Below are 25,540 nucleotides of genomic sequence, written 5' to 3' on the forward strand. Positions count from 1 at the left end.
TCATTTTTACCCAAAGCTTCTCGCCAAATCCCGTCCCTAAACCACCAAAACACATAAACCAATGCCACAAGAAGCTTCCCAAAGCCTCTTGCGACTCAACAACACTCTAACAAGCAAAATAAACACATAAACAGGCAAATCAGAGAAAACTCAAAGTTTGATAAGCCATGGTCATACATTCACCTTTGCCAAGAAGATTCTGAACCTCAAACAAGAAGATCTACGCTCCTATGAAGCTCCTACAACGATCCCAGCTACAGATGTCTGTAGGAACAGCCTCAAATCTCCCAAAACTCTCAAAAACACTCAAGAAATTTTTTCACTCTTTCTTTTTCTCCAGAAACGGCCAAAATCGGCCAAACCCTCGAGTCCCTCTTTTTATACACGATTTCAGGGTGTTCTTAACCCTTAAACGCAACGTTTAACTTAAAATTGTTCGTGAAACCAACTTTGCATCGATCGACACCACCATTGCATCGATCGATGCACATCCTAAACCAGGATTCCGGTTCGCGGATGTTCCACCAATGCACAAATTTCTGACATTAATCAGCTGTATGTTAATAATAAGTTACTTCAATCAAGCTGTATGTTGTTCTCATAGAAATAGAATCCAATCCCTTTGCTTTGAGGTTGGCTAGTATTTGGTTATTTTAAATTGTTTTGATCAGTGTCGTGCTTAGGTTCATATAGGCTAGGGCAAATTAAAAAAAATAGCATTTGTTATTAAAAACTGTTAAAAGTAATATATATATATATATATATATATATATATATATATATATATATATACTCTATATAAATAGAAATTATTTATCTTTTTGATACATTGAGTATAGCTTACATTAAATTCTATGTAAATATAAACTATAGGTGTAATTGTTTATATATGGCAGCAAATTAGTCATTTTTTGGTTCTTCGAAATATTGAATAGATATTAAGAAAATAATAAGCAAAACTTATGAAAAATATGAACAAAACAGAAGTAAATATATTTATGTGTGTGTTTTTATAACACATAAAATAGACTCTCATATCATACCATACTATTGTTTTTCAGCTATTTGAAAAAAAAAAGGAAAAAAATAAATATAAATTGCAAGTGCATATAAAATTAAGTGAATCTACTCTTTTCTTTTGTGCACCCTAAGTGAATCTACTCAATTTTGTTTTTATTTTTTGTTCTTTAATTTGCTAGTCCCATCTAACTACTGCTTATAGACAATTAACCAATTCCTACTATAAAGTATGGGATTTAAGATTTTAATCTCTTGGATAACATATATTGTATCAGTTGTATTATGCAATTAATAAAACTTTATTTGAGGGTTTCAAAACTCATATTATGATTCAATGCTTCACAATTCTGGACTGGTAGGGAGATGGTCTCTTTTTAGATCCACCATTTGGATATGTAATTTTCACTGGTAAACGTTTCAATCTTAACAAAGTCAAGTTGATAATTAGATTTGAGCATTGGTCAGTATTTCTTTGGCATGAATTGGAAGCAAATAAATGTAGTATTTTTGAAAATGCAGGTATGGTGACTTGCTTCATGCAGGTAGCTTTACGATTCTGCAATAAGTTACAGTGCTTTTGTGAAGAGGGATATCTAACCGAGAATGATTTAGCTAGAGCATGTCTACTTGAAAACAAAGATGACGATGGTTCAAGGATGGGTTCATGTAATGATCCTTTTGCAAACGATGATACTGATTTAGAAAATAATATAAGACATGTGGGTGAAGCAAGTAACCAAACTAGACGCCTCTGTGCCATTTGTTTGATGCTCCAAGTGATTGCTTTTTCTTCCCATGTGGCCAGTGCGTCTCATGTTATGAATGCGGAACAAAGTAAGTTTTTTTCCCACGAATAATTGATATTATACAACTTCACATATCAAAACTACTTGATTGCAAAATGGTATTTACTTAATGTGTTTACTGTATTGGGAATGATCTGAAATATTAACCTAATGAATGTGTAGGATGGCAGAAGCTGATGGGAGTTGTCCAATATGTCGAAGGAATATGAAGAAAGTAAAGCGAATCTATATAGTGTAAGATGAGTCAGTATATAAATCTCTCTAACCTGATGTTGAATCTATAGAGCAATTAATACTAAATTATCATGTGATCTTGACAATGCTCATTTCTTTCTCTGCATGATTATTTCATTTTGACCCATGATCATGTTTTTGATTACACCACTTGTTAAAACTTAAAACTACCATAGGTTTAGGCAAATATAGTGAATCATTGTTTGTTGACTATAACATTCTGAAATGGGTCGAAGCCTCTAAATGGTAAGCCGAGTTGGAATATGCATTACAGTGGGATTGAACCGTACAAATCTATCTCCCCTCCAACACACAAACTTCTCCAATGCACAAATTTCTGACATTAATCATCTGTATGTTAATAATAAATTACTTCAATTAAGCTGTATGTTGTTCTCATAATAATAGAATCCAATCCCTTTGCCTTAAGTGTGGCTAGTATTTGGTTTATTCTAAAATTGTTTTGATCAGTGCCGTGCTTAGGTTCATATAGGCTTAGGGCGAATTAAAAAAAATGGCATTTGTTATTAAAAAATGTGAAAAGTAATATATATATATATATATACTCTATGTAAATATAAATTATTTAATTTTTTGATATATTGAGTATAATTTACATTAAATTCTATGTAAATATAAACTATAGGTGTAATTATTTATATATGGCAGCAAATTAGTTATTTTTTGGTTCTTTGAAATGTTGAATAGATATTAAGAAAATAAAAACCAAAACATATTAAAAATATGAACAAAACATAAGTAAATATATTTATGTGTGTATTTTTATAACAAATAAAATAGACTCTCATATCATACCATACTATTGTTTTTCAGCTATTAGAAAAAAAAAAGAAAAAAATAAATATAAATTGCATATGCATATAAAATTAAGTGAATCTACTGTTTTTTTTTGTGTACCCTAAGTGAATCTACTCAATTTTGTTTTTGTTTTTGGTTCTTCAATTTGCTAGTCCCATCTTACTACTGTTTATCGACAATTAATAATTTCCTACTAAATTATGGGTTTTAAGAGTTTAATCGCTTGGATAACATATCTTGTATCAGCTGTATTATGCAATTAATAAAACATTATTTGAGGGTTTCAAAACTCGTTTTATGATTCAATGCTTCACAATTCTGGACTGGGAGGGAGATGGTCCCTTTTTAGATCTATCAAATCGTCTCAAATATTAGTTGGGATAATAATTTGAATGAAAATTGAATTAAAACATTATCCATCAAATTGATTTAATCCATTAATTGTTTTAGTTGTTTCTTAATTTGAATTTCAATCAATTAAAATTAAATTATCATTAAAATTAATAATAATTCATTAACTGAGAGAAATACAATAAATTGTGTGATAACAAATATAAGTCAGATATTATATTTTAATTGAAATTGTGAAATAACGCTATTTTTAGAAAAAATGTATAATTTTGCTTTAGGGAATAATTTCTAACTTAAGTTATTTAAAAAAATTTGGTGATTTTTTATAATGGTGATTTCTATAGTGTACGTAAAATTTTAAAAATACCCTTTAAAAAAGAGAGTAAAAATGAAAATGTTCAAAAACTGTATTTTTAAAAAAGACAGACCAAAAAAAATATTTTTAACAACTTCTCAAATTTTATCGTCCATGTTGTTATTTTTGAAAAATAAAGAGTGAAATATAAGGATTTCCAGTTTTTTTTTGGTAAGGTAAAGGGGGAAAAGGACCCCCTTCAATTTATTCAAATAACAAAAGTAAATTACACTCTAACATCATGTGGTCTAGTAGTGCCACAAGCATCAGCAAAGGCAATCTGAGCCACAGAATAGGTTGAACATCAAAAATATGAATTCCTAAAGGTAAAGAAAACGCATAGTTAGATAACCCATCGGCAAGAGGGTTAGCTTCCCGATACACATGACAAATACGGACTATCCAGTCCCTCGAAAGAAAGCCATAGCACAACCGTGCTCGGAAAGATAGCGGATGTTGATCACTTATCCCTTTCTGTAAGAACCCCACCACAATCTCAGAGTCTATTTCCAACACCAGACGCGTGATTCCCCATTCCCAAGCAATAACCAACCCATAATAGACCCCCCCCATAACTCCGCTAATAGCGCCGAACAATGTTCAATGCAAAACCACCCTTCCAAACACCTCATGTATCTCGCAACACTCCACCGGCTGATGTGAGGCCCGGGTTCCACTGTGAAGCACCATCTGTATTTAACTTAACCCAGCCCTCCATCGGCGGAACCCACCCAGTTTGGCGTGATTCTCGAGCTACAACTGGTGGTTTCAGCACACACTGCTCATGAGCACGGACCACTTCCTCTGCAAGCTCCTTCACAAAACGTAAACGGTCCCTACACTTGTTTCAAACCAAACACATTGCCACACCGCCATTTCCAGCCCCACCATACAGCCATCAAAAACCGTGTCTCCCAAGGTACATGATTCAAATCTCCACCCTCACCAAGTTTCACATAGATCCATTCCAACAACGTTTGTGAAAAGAAAGCTCTTACTCTTCGTGGTGACACTAGTCTTTGCCAAACCCCTGCCATTACAGGGCATTCCCCAAGTACTTGGACGATTGTCTCTTCACCACTCTTACAAACCTAACACAACCCCGTGTCACTCATATGACGGCGATAGCGCTCTGCATTCGTAATTAAAACTTGATGAACTACAAACCAGAGAAAACATTGCACTCTTTCTGGCGCTATAACCTTCCAGACACGACAATAGAGTCTCTCCATCCACTGTATTGGAGAGTCGTCCCGTGATAAAAGAGAGTAAGCCGACTTAACAGTGAATTTCCCTTATGGTGGTCCTGCCCACGACAGCCAATCAGAACCTCTAGTCACATTGTCCACTACAACAATCCCAAGTTGCAGTCGTAAAAAGTGAGAGACAAAGGGCTGGATTCTGGCCAAGTCCCAACCCAACCCATCCTGCCAGAGTTCACAAATATGAACGTCCTCCTCCCTAGGTGGTAGCACTGTAATGCATTGATAAGGAATGGTCTGCTTTCCAGCCATGTGTCCTTCCAAAATTGAATCATCCTCCCATTTCCTAGCACCCATCGCAAACCGGGTATAACGATATCCCGCAACCCCACTCCCACTCTGTGCCAAGTAGGAGACCAAGTGCCTTTGACCTTCAACCACGCCGAATCTTTAACGTGACCAACCTTATATTTACTATGCAAGATGTGTGCCCAGAGACTATGATTATCATTAAGAAGCTGCCATCCAACTTTAGCCACCAATGACTTATTCATTGATCTCGCTGATCTGATTCCTAAACCACCCTCCATATTTGGTTGATAGACCTGATCCCAAACAAGAAGATCTTGCTTCCGTTTCTCCGTTGTACTCCCCCAAAGAAAATCACGGCAGATCTTACCTAGACTGTCTACTGTCAAAGCTGCAAGTATAATTGTGCTCATTGAATGTATGGGGATAGATAACAAAACCGACTTCGTCAAGGTCAACCTCCCTGCAAAGCTGAGAAACCGACCCTTCGACCCTGACAATCTCAAACCCACACGCTGGAAAACCTCACCAAACATGTCTTTATTCATCCTCTTATGTAAAACTAGCACCCCCAAATACTTACCTAAATCATTGGTGGATTGAATACCACTCTCGTCACTAATCCTCCAAGCCAAATCACGATGAACATTATCAGAGAAAAAGATTTTTGATTTCTCCAATCTCACCTTTTGCCCCGACGATACACAGAACCTCTCTAGTACCTTCCTAATCACTTTCACTTGTGCCACTGAAGCTTCCGCAAACAAGATGAGGTCATCTGCAAAGAACATATGTGATATTTTGGGTCCGCCCCGAGACAAGCTAATCGGCTTCCACTCTTTCAAAGAAATCGAAGTCTCAATCAGGTAACATAACCTTTCCAAGCACAAAAAAAAAGGTATGGGGACAAGGGATCGCCCTGCCTCAACCTTGTTGTCGGCTTAAATGAAGTGGTTCTCTCTCCATTCCACAGGACAGTCATCGACGGTCCCTGGACACACTGCATGATCCAGCAAATCCACTCCACTAGTAATCCCGCGATGACAAGTGAATCTTGTAAGAAATCCCACCGAATACGCTTTCTCCAAGTCCAACTTTAGCAACATCCATCCCTTACACCCTTTCTTGCGTCTCATCTAATGGACAACCTCTTGTACGATGATAACATTATATGTACTTAATCTGCCTAGAATAAAACTTGATTGGACAGGCCCTATCAATAATGGCATCACCTGTTATAACCGCATAACCATGGTTTTTGTAATGGTCTTAAACAACACGCTGCATAAACTGATCGGACGAAATTGTGTGATCCTTTCAGGTTTAAGCATCTTAGCAATCAAAACCGCGAAAGCATCACTCGTATTTGTAGGCAAGGAGCTAGATGCAAAAAACTCCAACACAAATTGAGTCACACTATTACCAACAACATCCCAGCAATGTTGATAAACCCTGGATGGAAACCATCAGGTTCAGAAGATTTAAATTGGCCCATTCTCCGCAATGCAAGCTCAACATCCAAAGCCACAAAGGGCTTACTTAAGGCCACCAACTCACTCCTTGGCAAACTAGGGTAACCAAACTGCGGTAAACTCGCGACTATGGGATCAACATCCTCTAACAAGTACAATCGTTGATAATACGCCACAACCAAACTCTCCAAAGCCTTAGAATCGGTTATCCAATGCCCTTGATAATCTTTCAATCTTTCAATCATGTTCCTTTTTCTCTGGATAATAGTTGTTGTGTGAAAATAATGAGTGCTCCTATCCCCCAAAGCTATATTCTTTTCCCTTGCCTTCTCAAACCATATCATTTTTTCCTGTTCAAGTACTACATCTAGCTCTTTAATCAGAGCCTCTTCCTACTCCAACAAAGCAGTCTGTCTCAGTTCCAGCTCATGTTGAATAAATTTAATATATGAGACAACCTTCTCCTTACGGGCATGAACGCCCCTGAAAACATCCTTGTTCCATCTCTTCAAACGCTCTCGCAGTCTGTTAAGGGATTCCGCAGTTGCAATCTCCCCATTCCATGATTGCGTTAGCAACTCCCAAAAGCTATAATGCTTCAACCAGGCAGCCTCAAACCTGAACGGACGCCTCTTTGGATCTCCTCTATCCTCAGGAGCCAACTGAACATAAATGGGAGCATGGTCAGAAGATAGGAACGACAAGTGAGTCACAACTGCTTCATGCCATTTTAAGCGCGCATGAGGACAGCACAAAAACTCGGTCGACTCTTGTGGCCACAAACGTTCTCTCCACACGCTCTCGTTGCCAAGTAAAACGATTACCCAAAATCCTGTGTCAGTTAGAGACATCTCACTGTACCATTCCCCAAACGCCAGTGAGTTCGGTGAGAGCCTCCCATTACACCTGTCTGATCATCTAGGAGGAGGATTGTGTTCGACTATCAACGGCCCATCTAACCCCTGAATCACCATTTTTAACTGACCCCACAGCCAACTTCGCCGGCTCACTATATGTGCAACATAGACCGCAATCAAATGGACTACCTTTGTTCCATTCGTCACCGAAACATGTATAAATTGATCCGATGATGCCTCAACCACTACATCCCCAACACTCGGCCTCCAGAGTAGCCATAAGCCTCCACTCTGACCAATAGCGTCAACTCCGAAAGAGTTGTCAAACCCCAAACCGCGACGAATACGTTCTGCATTCACTCCATTGACGTGCGTCCCAAAGACAGCCAATATATTTGTAATGAATTTCTTCATCATATAAAGGATTTCTTAACGAAAATTGGGTTTATTAGCCCTCCGGCAATTCCAAAACAAACAATTCATCCTTGATAGCCAATTAAAGCTCCCAATAACCGAGGACGACCATTAAACCACATTACTCTCTGCCCTCTCCACTGGCGGTTCTTGTTGCATAATAGCCTCCTATTGCACAACAATATTCTCCAGCGGGATCCTCTCCTCCATCGTCATTCTACTCGTTCAGACATCCGCAGCAGACGAGAATTCCCGGTTACCCACAAATACACCATCGGGTCGACCCCAAGGCCTATTCTCGATCCGAAGGCGCTTCCCAGACTCTGACATTTTCACGCCCCCTACGAGGCCAAAAACCAAAACCAATGGTGGGCTTATTTGAATTGGGTTTCCGCTGTTTGGACCCATTATTCCCATTGAGCCTAATCCCCAAACCTTTCTTCCCATTCAACAACTCACGCGGTCGATTAGGCCCCTTAGCCACAAACACCGAAACCTCACCTCCATTTCCTTGGACCACACTCTTGCCTTTACCATGATTATCCACCACATCCATATTTTCCTTTTTTCCCCCAAAGATATAATACCACCTTCTCTAACTGCCTCAGCTTCCATATGCGCATCTAACCCACCAAATTTGTTAGAAATTGCAATATTCTCCGAGATCTCCTGCAGATTCCTATTCCAAATCTGTTTCTGGTCGAGCAACATTCACGAAAGTCACATTTCCTTATTTGGTTGAACGCCTACCCAGAAGTCGAACTTTGATAAACCCGTCACCCAGCTGCAAATTCGCCCGCGGAGCAACTAGAGCCGGTGCCGGAGGCCTATCTGCAACCATATCCCGCGCCACCATCGGACATGCCTGCACCAAGTGGCCATATAGCCCACAAATGGAAAAAATATTCTGAAAACCCTCATACGCCAAAAAATACCGCTCTCCATTCACGAGAATTCTCCCCTTCAAAGGTTTTGAGAGATCAACTTCCACACAAACTCGCGCAAAACGGGCCCTTTCAAAATTTAGAGTATTTGATTCAACTCTAATTGGACGGACTAATCCCTGTGTTATCCCCATGAGAATAAGTCGATGATAGAAATTGATTGGAATATTCGATATTCAAACCCACACCAGCGTCGTAACAATTTCATCCCTTAACGGATCAAACTCTAGCGATCAGGCTTGCACCACTAAGTGACTTCGAAACACTCGCCAAAGACCACCCATTATCGCTGCTAAATACTCCTCCTCCATGTCAAACCGAATCATAAAAAACTGACGAGGGAGATCCAGCACCGACATCCCCCCTTTCGGCTTCCACAACTCCCGAAGCTTCCTATTAAGCATCGTGATCAAAACGTTGCATCCTAACACCTTCACAATAATACACTTCTTCCACAAACCGTTCATAGCCTCTAGCACTTTCTTCTCAATAATAACCTCTCGTTCACCTTCCTCCCCATTTGGAAAAGTCAGATGCACCCTGTCAATGACAAACGCGTCTTCCACCACACTTTCCGATTGAAGTCTACCCCAAACACCACTGCCGACCACCTTGCGAAGCCAAGGACTAATCCCATCCGGAGGCCGATCCTTCTCACCAATATCAGTCATAGTTGCATCCTCACCGCCCGACCCTAGAATCGCTTATTGAAACGAATAAATTACCTTAAAAGTTTGTATTTGAAACAAATTAAATATGTATGGACTTGTTATATAAGGATTTTCATTAGCAAACTCTTTTGTTGACCAAAAAAAAGACATCACTGAACTTTTGGAACGTTACTAACTCGAACAAAAACCAAACCGATTAACAAAATGTAAACTTGATTTGTATAGTGTACGTAAATATTTATGTCCAAGTTGTTATTTTTGTAAAACGATTTAATGATTTCGATTAGCGAACTTTTTTGTTGACAAATAAAGTTTAGGGATTGGAACACTCTCTCATGAGGTGACTTTTAAGGCGATAAGCTTCTTAACCCTAATTGCCACCGTCGGCCGGTGACAAGAATTGTTCTAAATGCCTTTCTCGACCACTAATCCCAGGAACCTCACAGTTCGCTCGAATCTCTGCGATTGCTGGGATCCCCTCTCCGAAAGCAGACGAAGGTAGTCCGCTCATCCTCGTGGACTCTGACACGAATGGGTCCTCTGATTAGCTACCTATCGGGCTCCAACATCTATGTCAGGTGCTGCTGGTTTAGTTGATTCGGCCGCCTCTGTAGATCAGATCTATTCAGATCTGAAATCTCCTCTTGCTTCCCAAGATGAAACTTCTCCGCCTGCGAACACTTCGGCTCTTGAGGCTGTTTCCTTCGGCGGTATCTCCAAGGAAAAGATCGTAAACACCGATGCTAACCCTCTAGACAAAACTGTGTCAGCTACTTCTACGAGAAGGTTTTGCCATCTCTGGATAAAAAGTGGTACAGTCTCCTCAAAGATGATTTGGAGGAAATTAGTACACCATCACAGCATATCACTAGCGTCCCCTTTGTGCTCATCCCGGATGAAAATATTGAGGTGGTGAAGGATGAGTTCAAGGAATTCGTATTTGCTCAGTTCCATGGAAACTATCCCGAAATGGGTAAGGTAATCGGTGTGGTGAATGCATTGTGGGCTAGAACGGGACCGCATATCTTTGTGCACAACATAGGTCCGGGTGCTTTTCTGCTACGAGTGTCAAACCAAAGAACCAGAGCTATTCTCCTAAGCCGACATATGTGGAACATAGCAGGGTTTTCCATGTTTGTTTCTCCATGGTCACCTGAATTGATCCTGATGCACCGAATATAACCTCAGCCGCGATTAAAGCTGAATTTTGGGGAGTTCCATATTTACTCTTTAATAAGCAGAGCCTTAGCTGGCTTGCGACAGCGGTAGGGAAGCCAATGGCATTGGCTCCTGAAACAGAGAGGAAGGAAACATTTGAGGTTGCAAAGGTGTTGGTTCGAGTTGACCTCACAAAGGACCTGCCGTCCAAGCTCATCATGGGGTTATCTACTGGACGTGAATTTAAGGTATTTGTTACTTATCCTTGGCTACCTCCGCGATGCCAGGAATGTAATGCGTATGGTCATGATCGAAGTCGATGAAAATTGTGGCTCCAGGTGCCCCTCATGAACAGAAGCAGGATAAATCATTCTCGGAGTCGACCTAGAATTAACAGAAGGTCTTGTCAAGGTCGTTCTCCTGCAGCAGTGTGGAGAGTTAAAGAAGGGCCTAAAGTAGATGCAGTTATTATGACCACTCCGACGGAGCCAGGGAATGCGCGTATACAAGTTCCTTTGGGCACAGAGGGGGAGGTGATAACTCCCACGGTGAGTGATGGGGGAACTACATAGGAGGACAAGTCTAATACAGCGGTCATCATTATTGGGACAACGATAGTTTCTGCGAAAGGCCAGGAAATTATGAATCATGTTACTGTGGCAGAGGCCACATGCACTACTAATAGCTCTATACACGATGCAGAGGATAATGGAGCTCCTTTTATTCTGGTTTCGCGCCAGAAGAGTGGTAGTAAGGCCACATTATCCAACTAATACAACATTATATATGTTTTTTTTGTGGAATGTAAGAGGTTTGAATAGTACCACACATCATGACTTATCAAAGGATTGGATTAACATCCATAAACCACTTTTTGGAGTGTTTATAGAAACGCATGTACAAGCAATAAATGCAAGAAGATTAGCAAGAGTGATTCCTGCAGGATGGAAGCTTTTGGAAATTTTGAGTACCATTCCACAGCACCAGTTGTGTTGGTATGGGATCCATCAGTTAACTTGGTGGTCTATAAAGTATCGGTGTAGATGATAACATGCGGTATCTCTATACCATCACATAATATTAATTTCTCGGTTACTTTTACTTATGCTTATAACTTACCAGAGGAAAGACAACTGCTTTGGGAGGAACTGGGTTGGTTAAACGATAATGCTCCGGTAGCAGTCATCGGTGGGCTGTGGCAGGAGACTTCAATCAGATTTTGAGACTTTCGCATCACTCCGAGCACCTCTCTAAAAATATTGACTCATTGGGAATGGATGACTTCAACTTGGCTATGCAGAATGCTGATCTATTTGAAGCTCAAGCGAAAGGTCTCACCTATACTTGTTGGAACAATTAAAAGGATAGCCCTGCATCTAAGAAGATCGACCATGCTTTCATAAACCAACCTTGGGCTCAAGCATTTCCTGACTCTTTTGCAGATTTTCTAGCACCTTTGCAATCAAACCATTCATCTTGTGTTTTCCATATGCCATCTATCAAACGGGAGGTTAGGAAGCCGTTTAAATTTTTTACCAATGGTGTAGCACACCAAGATTACCACGAGTCAGTTGGACAAGCATGGAACACTCAAGCAATTCAGGTAACCTATCAATTCAAGCTTGTAAGGTCTCTCAAGAAGTTGAAACCAGTGCTTAGGGGTTTAAATAAGCAGCACTTCAGCGGAATTACGACAAGGGTTAAAGCCCAAGTAGAAAAGGTCGCAAGTTTGCACCGGATCATTCAAAATCTAACCCGGAAACACCAAGCTAGGGAGCATTGGAAATTCCTTAAGTCAGCAGAGGAAAAATTGTTTCGCCAGAAATCACGAGCTACCTGGATGAATCTTGGTGACAGGATCAAAACTTTCTTTCACAAGTCTGACTCCCAGAGAGCCGCGAGGAACCATATTCACTTTCTAAAGAGACTCGAATGATAGGAAGCTCGTTGATCCAATGGATATCAAATAACATGCCGCAGATTACTTTCAGGGTATAATAGGATGCACAATGATGCCAGTCTCTCCTATCTCAATTCCCGAGATACAAGATTTGCTCGCCTTCATATGTAATGAATCTCAAAGACAAGAGCTACAGAAAATGGTCTCAGTAGAAGAAATCAAGTGCGCTGTCTTTGCAATGCCGCGTGATAAGAGCCCTGGACCGGATTGATTCTCTATGGAGCTACCGAGCATCCTGGGACCCTATAGGGACGAATGTTATCTATGCAGTGCAGGAATTCTTCAGGAATGGTGGACTGTTAAGGGATTTCAACAACACGGCTATCACTTTTACTCCAAAGCAACCTGAAGCTTGTAAACTGGGCGACTACAGGCCGATAAGCTGCTGCAATCTGACATATAAAATCATTTCCAAGATCATCGCAAACAGATTGAAGCCACTTCTCCAGGATTGCATAAGTCCAAACCAAGCTGCTTTCTTAAAAGGGCGAAGCTTAGGAGAGAACGTGCTATTGGTGTCCGAGCTAATCAGGGATTACCAAAAAGAAACTTGTAGTAAGAGTTGCCTGCTCAAGGTGGACATAAGGAAAGCGTTTGACACGGTGTGTTGGAATTTTGTGTTGAATGTGTTAGAAGCCCAAAACTTCCCGACTATTTTTTGTACTTGGGTAAAGGAATGCATCTCTTCACCAATATTCTCTATTTTAATCAATGGTGAACTCGCGGGTTTCTTTCTAGGGGAAAAAAGACTTCGTCAAGGCGACCCTCTCTCTCCATATTTGTTCATTATGGTTATGGAGGTGCTATCTAAACTGCTTGAACAGGCCGCAGAGCAAGGACATATTCAGCTTCACCCTCTTGTGCCTCTCCAGTGGTAACTCATCTCTTATTTGTTGATGACTTGCTGGTATTCTCTGACGGAGCGAGACACTCTTTAACTGGAATTGCTGAAACAATGAAAACATTCAAGAGCAGAGGTTCAAGTGGATTAGACGTCAATCCTGATAAGTCGGAAATTTTCTTTGGGGGATATGCAGAGGTTCAAGTGGCAGTTCTTAGCGCCTTGCAAGGTATTAAAGTTGGTGTATTCCCCACTCCCTCTTAATCTGGCGAGAATATCTATTGCTACAATGCAACCATTCATCAAGAAAATCACTAACAAGTTGCATGCTTGGACGGTAAAGTTATTGTCATTCGCCGAGAAGATAAGGTTGATATCCTCGGTAATTTATGGCATGGTCAACTTCTGGAGTGCGGCGTTCAATCTCCCCAAAAGGTTATATGCCAAAGTGGACTCTCTATGCAGCTTTCCTTTGGAAAAACAAAGTTACTTCGGCAATGGGGGCAAGAGTAGCCTGGATTGACGTTTGCAAGCCTAAAGAGGAAGGAGGACTGGGTATTCGTCTGTTGGAGGATTTTGCAATCGTGTTTCAGCTAAAGTTGATTTGGAATGTATTTACAAATGTTGGTTCTCTATGGGTAGCTTGGATAAGAGGAAATATTTTGCAAAGAAAGAGTTTCCAGAGTCTAAAGGACTCTCCAAGACAATCCAGGACAATAAAAACAATGATCTCTCTGAAGCCTCATATGGTCGAGTTCATGAGGTGTGAAGTAAGAAATGGCTAGTACGCTTCTTTTTGGTTTGATAATTGGACAAGTCATGGTCCTTTGTTTACTTTTATTGGTGAGAATGGACCAAGAGATCTCCTTATTAGAAAGGAAGCAAAGGTAGCAGAGGCGGTGAGGAATGGTGAATGGTGGATGTCGGGAGCTCGCTTAGAGGCGCACCAGCAACTCATGATCACACTTACAACCATTACACCACCGCATGCTCTTCAAGGTCAGGATGTGTATCTATGGCGAAGCCGGTCAGATTGTTTCTCAGATTCTTTCTCTTCCAAAGAAACTCGGGAGCAAATGTGAGCAATCTCTCCTTTGGTACCTTGAAAAAAAGTAGTATGGTTTAAAGAAAGAGTAACAAGATTCGCTTTTATCCTATGGCTAGTAATGAAAAGAAGACTGCCTACGAGAGACAGATTGCGAGCATGGGGACTAAACGTCCCTGCTGCTTGTGTGCTCTGTTCAAACGGTTTAGAAACACACGACCACCTTTTCTTTGAATGCCCTTTCTTAGTAAGGAGTAACCCACCAGCAACAATCGGCTCCATCTCCTATTGGATCTTGTAGACACAGAACTCAAGATTTACGGGTGAAGGGACGCTCATCAAGCTTCTTCTGCAAACATCATGTTACCTTATCTGGAAAGAACCAAATGCGAGGATTTTCACCAACATCAACTCTTCCGTCTCGACAATGCAAGCAGTTTTAGATCGTGCTATCAGGGATAAGCTCATCAAGGTTTCAAGATCTCTTCTTGTTTCCTACTTTGGTTGTATTTCCTTCCTTTTCTAGTTATTTCCCTTCATAGTTTGTCTTTTTTCTCAAAAGTAAAAGTAAGTTGTATCAACAACGTACAGAAAAAATCAGAAATGATAATAAATTTAACCTTTTACAAAAAAAAAAAAAAACTTTATTGTTGTCCAGAAAAAGACATTAGTGAACTTTTTCTTTTCTAATCGTGTTTTCATTCTAATTTTAGAAATAAATATAATTTATTTTAAAACCATGAAGTGACCTTTCTCTTTTCTTGTCCTTTCTCTCTCTCTCTCTCCTCTGTTGAGTTCTCTCTGAAACTTTTTTTTTCATCACATCTTAAAAAAAAAGTCACCGCCTTTAACAATCTTCCCCAATCTCTCTATACAAACCCTAATTTCATCCATGGATCTCGCTGCAGAAGAGCTTCAATTCCTCAACATTCAAGGTATATTACGTGAATCCACCACGATCCCCAAATTTTCCCCAAAAACCTTCTACCTCATAACCCTAACCCTAATTTTCCCTCTCTCCTTCGCAATCCTCGCTCATTCTCTCTTTACCCAACCAATCTTAGCTCAGCTCGATTCAATTCCTCCACAAGATCAATCCCAAACCAATCACGAATGGACCCTTCTCCTCATTTACCAATTCGTCTACGTCATCTTCCTCTTCGCCTTCTCTCTCCTCTCCACGGCAGCCGTCGTCTTCACTCTCGCGTCGCTTTACACGGGAAAGCCTGTTTCTTTCTCGTCAACATTGCACGCGATTCCTCTTGTTCTGAAGCGTTTGTTCATTACCTTCCTTTGGGTTTCTCTCTTGATGCTTGTGTACAACTCTGTTTTCTTGTTGTTTCTCGTGGTTTTGATCGTGGCCATCGATTTACAGAGCGTGATCCTCGCTGTGTTCTCGATGGTTGTGATCTTTGTTCTGTTTTTGGGTGTTCATGTTTATATGACTGCTTTGTGGCATTTAGCTAGTGTTGTCTCTGTTCTTGAGCCTATTTACGGGATTGCTGCCATGAAGAAGAGCTATGAGTTGCTTAAAGGAAGGACTAGTATGGCGTGTACTATGGTTTTTGTGTATCTTGCTCTTTGTGGTGTCACCGCTGGTGTTTTCGGTGCTGTTGTGGTTCATGGAGGAGACGATTTTGGGTTGTTTACGAAGATTGTGGTTGGAGGTTTCTTGGTTGGGATACTAGTGATTGTGAATCTTGTGGGTTTGCTTGTGCAGAGTGTGTTTTACTATGTTTGCAAGAGTTTTCATCATCAGGAGATTGATAAATCCGCGTTGCATGATCATCTCGGTGGGTATCTTGGTGACTATGTGCCTTTAAAGAGCAGCATTCAGATGGAGAACTTTGATATTTGATCGATAATGGATCGGATGATGATGAAGAAGAAGATTAAGAAACAGTTTTTGCGGTTTGTCATTGTAAGTTGTAATGTTTGTAATTTTCTATAGCGTTTGTTTAGCTTTTGCATACCTAAAATTAACTTGGGAATAGTCTGATAATTGCAGANTCATCAGGAGATTGATAAATCCGCGTTGCATGATCATCTTGGTGGGTATCTTGGTGACTATGTGCCTTTAAAGAGCAGCATTCAGATGGAGAACTTTGATATTTGATTGATAATGGATCGGATGATGAAGAAGAAGAAGAAGAAGATAAAGAAACAGTTTTTGCGGTTTGTCATTGTAAGTTGTAATGTTTGTAATTTTCTATAGTGTTTGTTTAGCTTTTGCATACCTAAATTTAACTTGGGAATAGTCTGATAATTGCAGATGTTCTGTTCCTTGTAATTTTCATAGTGTTTTGTTCAAATTTTGAAAGATTAATGGAATAAAATTGTTATTAGACAGTTTCTTAACTCTGGGTTACTTAACTATATTAGTATTGCCTCATGTGCATGAGAGCTAACTTGCTGTATTAAGAACAAACTCGACCTTCCCTTGTCAGGAGAAATTGCATCGGAGACTCGAGTATTGTGTGGCTTAAGTTATTCTTGTCATCTAAAGTTAGGTAGTGAGGAACATAGCCTGATATTTGAATTTGAATACCATCCTTTGAATCCTTTTACCCTGGAATCTTTGAGTTCGACTGTTGTTCGATCTACGTAATCCATCTCTCTACTTGGATTCATAATTTAGACCTTTGAGTCTTGCATATTTAGTTGTATCTGCTCTTTCTAGAGCTGTACTAGTACTATGTTTCAACACCTACCGTGTCTCAAGTTGTCGAAGGGAATTTTCTTTTATGGTATTTGATCATTAATTTGTTACATTTGCTAGCTGTCTATCACAATTTGTAACGGGCATCCCACTCTCTCAAGCTCCCTCTTGTTGACTTAATTGGTTAGTTGTTTGTTTAGCAAGAATGGAGGATACAGATCCCTTCTTCTTTTTTTACAATGTCAGAAGTGAAGAAGACTATGCCTATGCCACACCAGAGACAGTTTTTGAAGGTAACCAATGAGCCTTAAGACTTACCATCTTTTCTCTAAGATCTGAAGAATAGAAAGCTCTAACTTGGCCATCTTTTCTCTAAGATTTGACTTTTATTTTTTAGTGTAATAAAACCTGCCAGATCATCTCTGGAGTCACATTTGCAGGAGCGAGCACCTCATTACCAGGTCAAGTTTTAACCCGTGAAAGAGATGAATACCTGAATTTTTATGTTCCTCTGTGTCAAGCTACATTGAAAGGTGAATGGAAAGAGGCAAAGCTAATAATCGATCAGAACAAGTCATATTGGAACATCCTATCAGTATTGCATGAGTGAGCACATACTCTGTATCATGTAGTATTACTTAGTATTTTAGTATTATGCATCTTAAGAGCTTTCGTTTAAAATTTATGGGTGTCTTTGTTGTATCATCATTGTGAACTTTGTAGTATGGTCATATGTGACACATCTTAATCACTTTCAGAGAGTAGCAAGTTTAGTAAGTAGATAAACTCGAATGAGATTGATGTATGCGGCAACATGGTAATAGGAATAACATATGAGAAACAGTACAATTTTCATTTGAGGAGAAGCTGACATGACTTAGAAACCCTAGGCATCGACTCCAATTCCTCGATCACCTTTTGTCTCTCACTCTCTCTTCAGGATTGAAGGTAGATTTAACGGCATATAGATTTTAAATGTTTGGTTCTCAGTTTGATAATTCATCTACTATCATTGTCTACCATTTCATCAGCCAAAAACAAGTTAAGAGACAGAACCGCTGATATAGATCTTGCCAAATTGTCAACTGCGTAGGTATCAACACAGATCTGCATTATCAAGACAAGGCATATTCTTGATCAAGCAATAGTCTTTTGATAAATTAGTGGAAAATAAAGTTCTTTAATGCCGGATATATATAACCAAGAGCCTAGCCTTGTTTCCTACCAAACTATAATCATAAATTATGATTCATAATCATGATACGATAAGTCCCGTAAAGAAGGCACTATCACGAAAAAATGCGTGATATTGTCATCTTCTTCTCGTGTTATTCGCAGTTTCTTAAGAACAGTGCAGCTTGATAAGAACCTAACGAGAGAAGCCTCGTCTTTAGAGAACACATTAATTAGGTAGAGCTTTTTAAGGGATGGTAGGTGAGCGGTAGAAGAAGGAGAATCAATGAGAACCTTGTGGGAGAGATTCAGTTTCACTAGCGTTTCGCATGTGTAAAGGCTCTTAGGCAACCTGATTGGATCTGCTGACCAGAGAAGCTCAAATTTTAGGTTACGCACAAAACGATCAACAGCCTTTGCAACCCATTTTGCAACATCAACATGAACAGGACAGTGTGGACCGAGTTTGATACACAAACTGTCTAATACAGGTGCCCTGTGGAGTCGCAATGACTGGTCAAGAAACCACCACACGCTCTTTTTGCTTCTATCATTATCTTTGCTTTCTCTGTACTCAAGTATAGGCATCATGGTCCATATAAACGCCAGCGTTTTGACGAAACCGTGGTGGTAACTGCATCTTTTGTGGAGACAAGCAAGAGAATCTGCACAAGCAAATCGTCGGGCAAGTCACTCATCCTGTCTTCATATACCTCTTATGGCATCCTTAGATTGTTTTTCTCCTTCGATTGTTTTTCTCTAGAACAGATTCAGACGAAACTTACGAAGCAGAGCGTTGATTAAGAAGAATGACTCGTGAATTTGTGATGGTATCATGTAACATAAGTACATTCATATGTCTAAGTCCATAAGCCCATTGACCACTTTCTCTTATTCTAATTGGGTTTAGGAATCCTATTGTACTTAGGGTTTTATCATTTACTATATAATGTACTTATTCGATTGAATCATAAATATATACAAGAGAATATATCCTTCGAATATCTTTACTTTCACAACACGTTATTAGCAAGAGTTTGCTCTAAGCTCCACTGAGTAAAAATCCCCTAACCCTAAAACCCTAAAACACATAAAGTTCTTATTCGTTCAAGCTCGGCGATCGGTTCCTGTTCGTGATCAATCCGCGTTCGTGGTCTGCTTCTGTTCGTGATCAAGTTTTGTTCGTGACTAGTCTGAGGTTCGTGATCAAACTCAAGGTATATCCGAGGTCTTTAGCTCCCGGATCAATTCCAGTCAACCCCAAACGGTGGAAGATAAATAAATCGAACTCATCGGACACATATATTAAGCCTGATCTCTTAATTATATTGGAACCCTAAAACATTGAAACGATCTGGCCCGTTTTTTTTTAAATAATAAATAATAAATAATAATAATAATAATAATAATAATAATAATAATAATAATAATAATAATAATAATAAATAAATAAATAAATAAACTACAACTAGTGGGTTCCATACCCACTAGCCACCTAACCACAATCACTGCCAAACAGCAGAAATAACCAATACCAATATCCAATAATAAAACCAATATTATAACATAAACAATATCCAATATTCAACCAACAAGAAACATAGAACCAACAACCTAGCAATGTTTCGAATGACCCAACTCTAGCAACCTAGCAATGCCAGATAACAACCAATCGAGTCCCTAGAACATCCTCCTCTTCATTGCCTTGATTCCATGATCACACTTTGCCTTTACCTGCACTAGAAACACAAATTGCAATGAATGAGTATTTTATAAACACTCAGTAAGGCAATCCTCCCATCTACTGGGCTATACACACAAGCAATAGAGACATCTCTAACCATCAACCAGCAATCAACAATCAACAATAACAAACCAGAGCTAAGCATTGACCGACACCAACATGCATCGACCGACGCCAGTACGGGGTTGCGTCGACCGACGCATGATTTGAATCGACCGATGCAAGGTTTACTTGCATCGAACGGTGCTTCCATTGCATCGACTGACGCATGCTCGACATAGCACGAAAACCCTAAGTTTATCGTGCCGTCCTCGCAGTTGCATCGACCGACGCACATGCCGAGCATCGTTTCTCCCCGGAGCTTCTCGCCGGATCTTCGTTCCTACAACCACAAAACTCGATCTCAAGCCACAAGAAAGCTTTCCAACGTCCCAAATAACATTCTAACAAGCCTAACAACACATAACAAGCAGATCAGAGAAATCTCCAGCTTAGATAAGCCATGGTCATGCAGTTACCTTTGCCAAGAAGTTTCTGAACCTTATACAAGCAAGAACACGCTCCTAGGAAGCTCCTACAACGATCTCAGCTACAGATCTCTACAGGAAACGCCTCCAATCACCATAAATCACCAAGAACACACAAGAACACTTAGGGAACTTTTTCTCTCTTTTATTTTCTCTCAAAAGCGGCCAAAAACCGACTAATGAGACAAAACTCGTGTTAAGGGTTTTCCCTAACCCAAAACGCAGCGTTTAACTTAAACTCGTCCGCACATAACTGGCCTTGCATCGACCGATGCAATCCCTAAACCGGTATTTCGATTTGCGGGTGTTACAATTCTCCCCCACCAATATAGATTCGTCTTCGAATCTCGAACAACCATCAGCCAAGGACTCCCGTGCAACCGTTACCACGAACTGCACTCCTCCAACCGATCTACGAAAGGTCACCTATAGGCGATAGGCTCACGCTCCAGACATTATTTGCTCTTGAATTTTGAACTTTCCTTTACTCACAGGCCTAAACCTTGAGTTTTTATTGGCTCCTCATCAGACCGAAGCCTGCATGCCATAATATTGGCTCATCATCGGGCCTAAGCCCGCATGCCATAATATATAATGAAGTCCAATACTCGTCTCTCAGGTTGCCACCCTATAGCGCGCCCTTGGATCGTCATCCGAAGTCGATATACCAAAGTCTCAGAATATGGCGGTACTAGGAGAACCAAAGTCCCCTAAGAGTCGTGAGCAAACAATCCTGAACACGTCTGAGTCCTATCCCTAACCAGGTTTCCTTTCCGTGGCTCGCAAAGAACAACACAATGCTCTACCAACCACATATCCCCTCACTGGAATACCTCATGACCACACAAGGATCATCTCAATGCCACGAGGGCCAACATATGTCCTAAACAGGACCGCCACAAAGGCCAATCAAATGTCCTCAACAGGACCGCCACCAAAGCTAAACAAATGTCCTCAACAGGACCGCCACCAAGGCCAAACAAATGTACTCAAAAGGACTGACACCAAGGCCACTCGTCCCAAAGGACCATCACAAAGACCATTTGTCCCGAAGGACCGTCACGAAGGACAGTCACAAAGACCATTTCTCCCGAAGGACCGTCACAAAGACCACTCGTCCTGAAGGACTGTCATGAAGACAACTCATCCCGAAGGACCGTCATAAAGACCACTCGTCCCGAAGGACCATCACAAAGACCACTTGTCCCGAAGGACCGTCACAAATATCACTCGTCCCGAAGGACCGCCTAAACCGGCAACATTGGCTAAACAACCCACCACAAAGGCCACACAATTGGCTAAACAGTCCACCACAAAGGCCATACAATTGGCTAAACAGCCTGCCACAAAGGCCACACAATTGGCTAAACAGCCCGCCACAAAGGCCACCCAATTCGCTAAACAGCCCGCCACAAAGGCCACACAATGTCTCAAAAGACCGCTAGACAAGGGCACAATGACTCAAAAGTCCGCCATGAAGGCCACACTAGCCCCTCCAAGGCTCACAAACACTAAAAAATGGACAATTCTAACTCCCATAAAACTTTCCACTTTTGGAAACTTTCCTCATTTAGAAACTTCTATTTCAGAAAATTTTCTCTCAACACCATTACAGTCCCAAATGACTCTCATCAAAGGAACCTTCTTCTTCCAAAGTTCCTTGATCCCCCTCTCGAGAACCCTCACTGGTTTCGCCTCCAAAGTCATGTTAGGCTGAAGATCCTCAAGAATCTTAGCTAACAACTGATCATCCTCACGGAGACACTTCCGCAACATCGAAACATGGAAAACCTTGTGGAACGCACACATAACCTCATGCAACTCCAGCCTATATGCAACCAGTCCCACCCGCTCAATCACTCATAACGGTCCCATATACCTCGGACTCAACTTAGTCTCAGTCAATGACCTGTTCTGACCCTGCAACATGGCCATCTTGAGGTACACTCTGTCTCTTACCTGAAACTCAAGATCTCTCCTCCTCCTATTGGCATAACTCCTCTGCCGATCATGAGCTTCCTTCATGTTCAACTTGAGAGCCCGAATCTTCTCTGAGGTATCCTGAAAAAAATCTGCCCCGTAAAAGCTCCTCTCTCCCACCTGAGTCCAGCATAACGGTGTACGACACGGCCTTCCATACAAAGTCTCATAAGGAGTCATCCTAATACTCGCCTGGTAACTTTTGTGGTAAGCAAACTCTACCAAGCTCAAGTGATCTGCCCAATGGCCTCCCTAATCCAACACACACATCCTCAGCAAATCCTCCAGCGTCTGGATCGTCCTCTCCGACTGTCCGTCTGTCTGGGGATGATAAGTTGCTCTCCAGAATACCGAAGTGAACTCAGAATCCCTATCAGACACAATACTCAATGGCATCCGATGCAACCTGACTATCTCCTTCACATATTTCTTAGCCAAGACAGCTGCTCCATCAGTCTTCTTAATGGCCAGAAATGTGCCGACTTAGTCAATCGGTCCACAATGACCCAAATAGCATCAAACGTCCTGGACACTGGCAAACCTACCACGAAGTCCATAGTAATCATATTCCACTTCCACTCTGGAATGGGAAGACTCTTCAGTAATCCTCCTGGAACCTGATTCTCAGCCTTCACTAGCTGACACACATCGCACCTCGCGACCCAACTAACTACATCCTTCTTCATCCCGACCTAGTGATAGTACCTCTTGAGATCATGGTACATCTTAGTCACCTAGATGAATAGAGAACCTGCTCGCATGATCCTCCCTTAGAATCTCCTGTCTAAGCTCCTCATCCTTGGGCACACAAACCTGTCCATGCACCAAAATAGTACTATTAGTCGAAACCTGATACTTAGAACCAACATCCTTTGAGACATTCACCAGCCCCAAATCCTTCTCATGTGCCAACCGCACTCTGCTCAGAAGATCTGCTCTATCAACTGCCTCTAAACCCAACGGCTCCTGAGACACTGCACACAACCTCAACGCATTGATCTCTCCTATCAGAGACTCCATATCCTCCTCCTGAGCCGAAGCTACCCTCTTCCGACTTAGAGCGTTAGCAACCAAGTTAGCCTTACCAAGGTGATAGGCTATCTCCAAATCATGAGTAGGATAGTTGTCCTCATGCTTCCGTAACTGTCGCAAAGCGTAGGCAATCACCTTCCCATGCTGCATCAACACACACCCCAAACCAACTCTAGATGCATCTGTATAAACCACATAGGGTTATCCCTGCTTAGGCAAAGCCAACACTGGCATAGTAGTCCACATCTCCTTAAGGCTTGCAAAGCCCTCCTCACACTCCTGTGACCAAACGAAAGGAACATCCTTCCCTGTCAAATTAGTCATAGGGTGTGCCTTGCTTGCAAAGTCCTGCACTAACCTCCCGTAGTAACCTGCCAAACCAAGGAAACTCCTGATCTCTGTGGCATTATGCGGTCTAGGCCAATCCCTAATAGCCTGAATCTTCTCCGGATCTACAGAAACCCCCTATGCAAAAACAATGTGACCCAGAAAACTCATCTCACACTGCCAAAAACTGCACTTGCTCAACTTAGCAAACAACTTCTGCTCCCGCAGCTTCTCTAGAACTGCCCTTAAATGCACTGCATGCTCCTCAGGACTCTTAGGATAATACCAGGATATCGTCGATATATGTTTATGCACGGTGGTACAACAATTTTGTGGCGTACGATGAAGCAGACCATAACGGCAACATCATCTAATCATGCAGAGATTTTGGTTATGCATGAAGCCAGCCGTGAGTGTGTTTGGTTGAGGTCGATGACTCAACACATCAGGACAGATTGTGCCATGGCCGATGACAAGGAAGCGACTATCATATATAAGGACAATACCGCTTGCATTGCACAGCTCAAGGAAGGTTACATTAAGGGAGATCGGACGAAGCACATTTTGTCTAAGTTCTTCTTCACACATGAACTACATAAGGCCGGAGAAGTTCAAGTGGTACAAGTTTCATCATGCGATAATTCAGTCGATCTCTTCACCAAGTCATTACCGACATCAACATTCAAGAAGCTCACGCACCATATTGGGATGCGGAGACTTAAGGACTTTTAGTGATGCTTGGAACAGGGGGAGTAATACGTGCTGTATTCTTTTTCCTTCACCATGGTTTTGTCCCATTGGGTTTTCCTGGTAAGATTTTAATGAGGCAGCGTCCCCAAGCGTATTACGGTGATCTCTTAGCATTTGCACGGTTATGTCATCCAAGGGGGAGTGTTGTAAATCACTTGGAGTGGATCTCCATAACCGGCCCATTCATATGTCTAAGTTCATAAGGCCCATTGGCCACTTTCTCTTATTCTAAGTCGGTATTGTACTTAGGACTTTATCCTTTACTATATAATATATTTATTCGATTAAATCATAAAGATATACAAGAGAATACATTCTTCGAGTATCTCTACTTTCACAACAACCCCTAATTAATTATGTTATTGCGAAACTTTTTTTCCTTTCTTTTTTTGTAATTTTGATTTTTGATATATATAGTTTTTTTGGATAGAGATTTTTTCTAATCTTTTTAATACGTTTATTTTCAAATATGGTTGATAACAAATTATTATTATTATTATTTTTTTCCGTGTCAAAAGTTGTAAGAGCAACTCCGTTGGAGGTATCTACTATCATGAAAGCACATAGGATTTACAGGGCCTTTAACGTACTTTTTAATCCTGCGTGTTTAGCACCGCACTGGCCAGGAAAAACATTCATTTTTTTTTATAATTCATTATAATTCAGGAGTGATCTTAAAGACTTCCTAGGCCCAAAAACTAATTTGCTGGGGTGGGGAAACCTTTCTACCTAAGTTTAAACTTTTTAACACATCTAAAAATTTAGAACACCGAAAATTATTATTTCCAATATCTTCTAACGTTTAATTAAGTCGAACTAGACTAGTAGACTGGTAAAAAAAATCAAAATAATGTGTAAAGCACATGATCATAATCCGATTACTAAGGAAT

At 40.7% G+C, this 25,540-nt stretch overlaps 1 protein-coding gene across 3 annotated transcripts; it reads left to right on the forward strand.

Annotated features, from left to right (window-relative positions):
* Positions 15,228-16,814, forward strand: LOC104724944. Of its 3 annotated transcripts, none has more exons than XM_019231569.1 (2): positions 15,228-16,259; positions 16,518-16,814. In XM_019231569.1, the coding sequence occupies exons 1-2, from the start codon at positions 15,351-15,353 to the stop codon at positions 16,572-16,574; spliced, it is 966 nt and encodes a 321-aa protein (XP_019087114.1). In that variant the 5' UTR covers positions 15,228-15,350; the 3' UTR covers positions 16,575-16,814. The 3 variants fall into 3 exon arrangements, with proteins under 3 accessions (XP_019087114.1, XP_010441817.1, XP_010441819.1); XM_010443515.2 differs by having other exon boundaries at positions 15,228-16,220; positions 16,479-16,814; XM_010443517.2 differs by lacking the exon at positions 16,518-16,814 and having other exon boundaries at positions 15,228-16,460.

The sequence above is a fragment of the Camelina sativa genome, chromosome 11, assembly GCF_000633955.1.
Source record: "Camelina sativa cultivar DH55 chromosome 11, Cs, whole genome shotgun sequence".
NCBI lineage: Eukaryota > Viridiplantae > Streptophyta > Magnoliopsida > Brassicales > Brassicaceae > Camelina > Camelina sativa.

Bases quoted from the DNA above. Each gene is read 5' to 3' on its own strand.
- LOC104724944 (XM_019231569.1), top strand. From the start codon at position 15,351: ATGGATCTCGCTGCAGAAGAGCTTCAATTCCTCAACATTCAAGGTATA. The intron at 16,260-16,517 runs CTTGGTGACTAT...CTTGGTGGGTAT, and splicing joins ATGATCATCTCGGTGGGTAT to CTTGGTGACTATGTGCCTTT.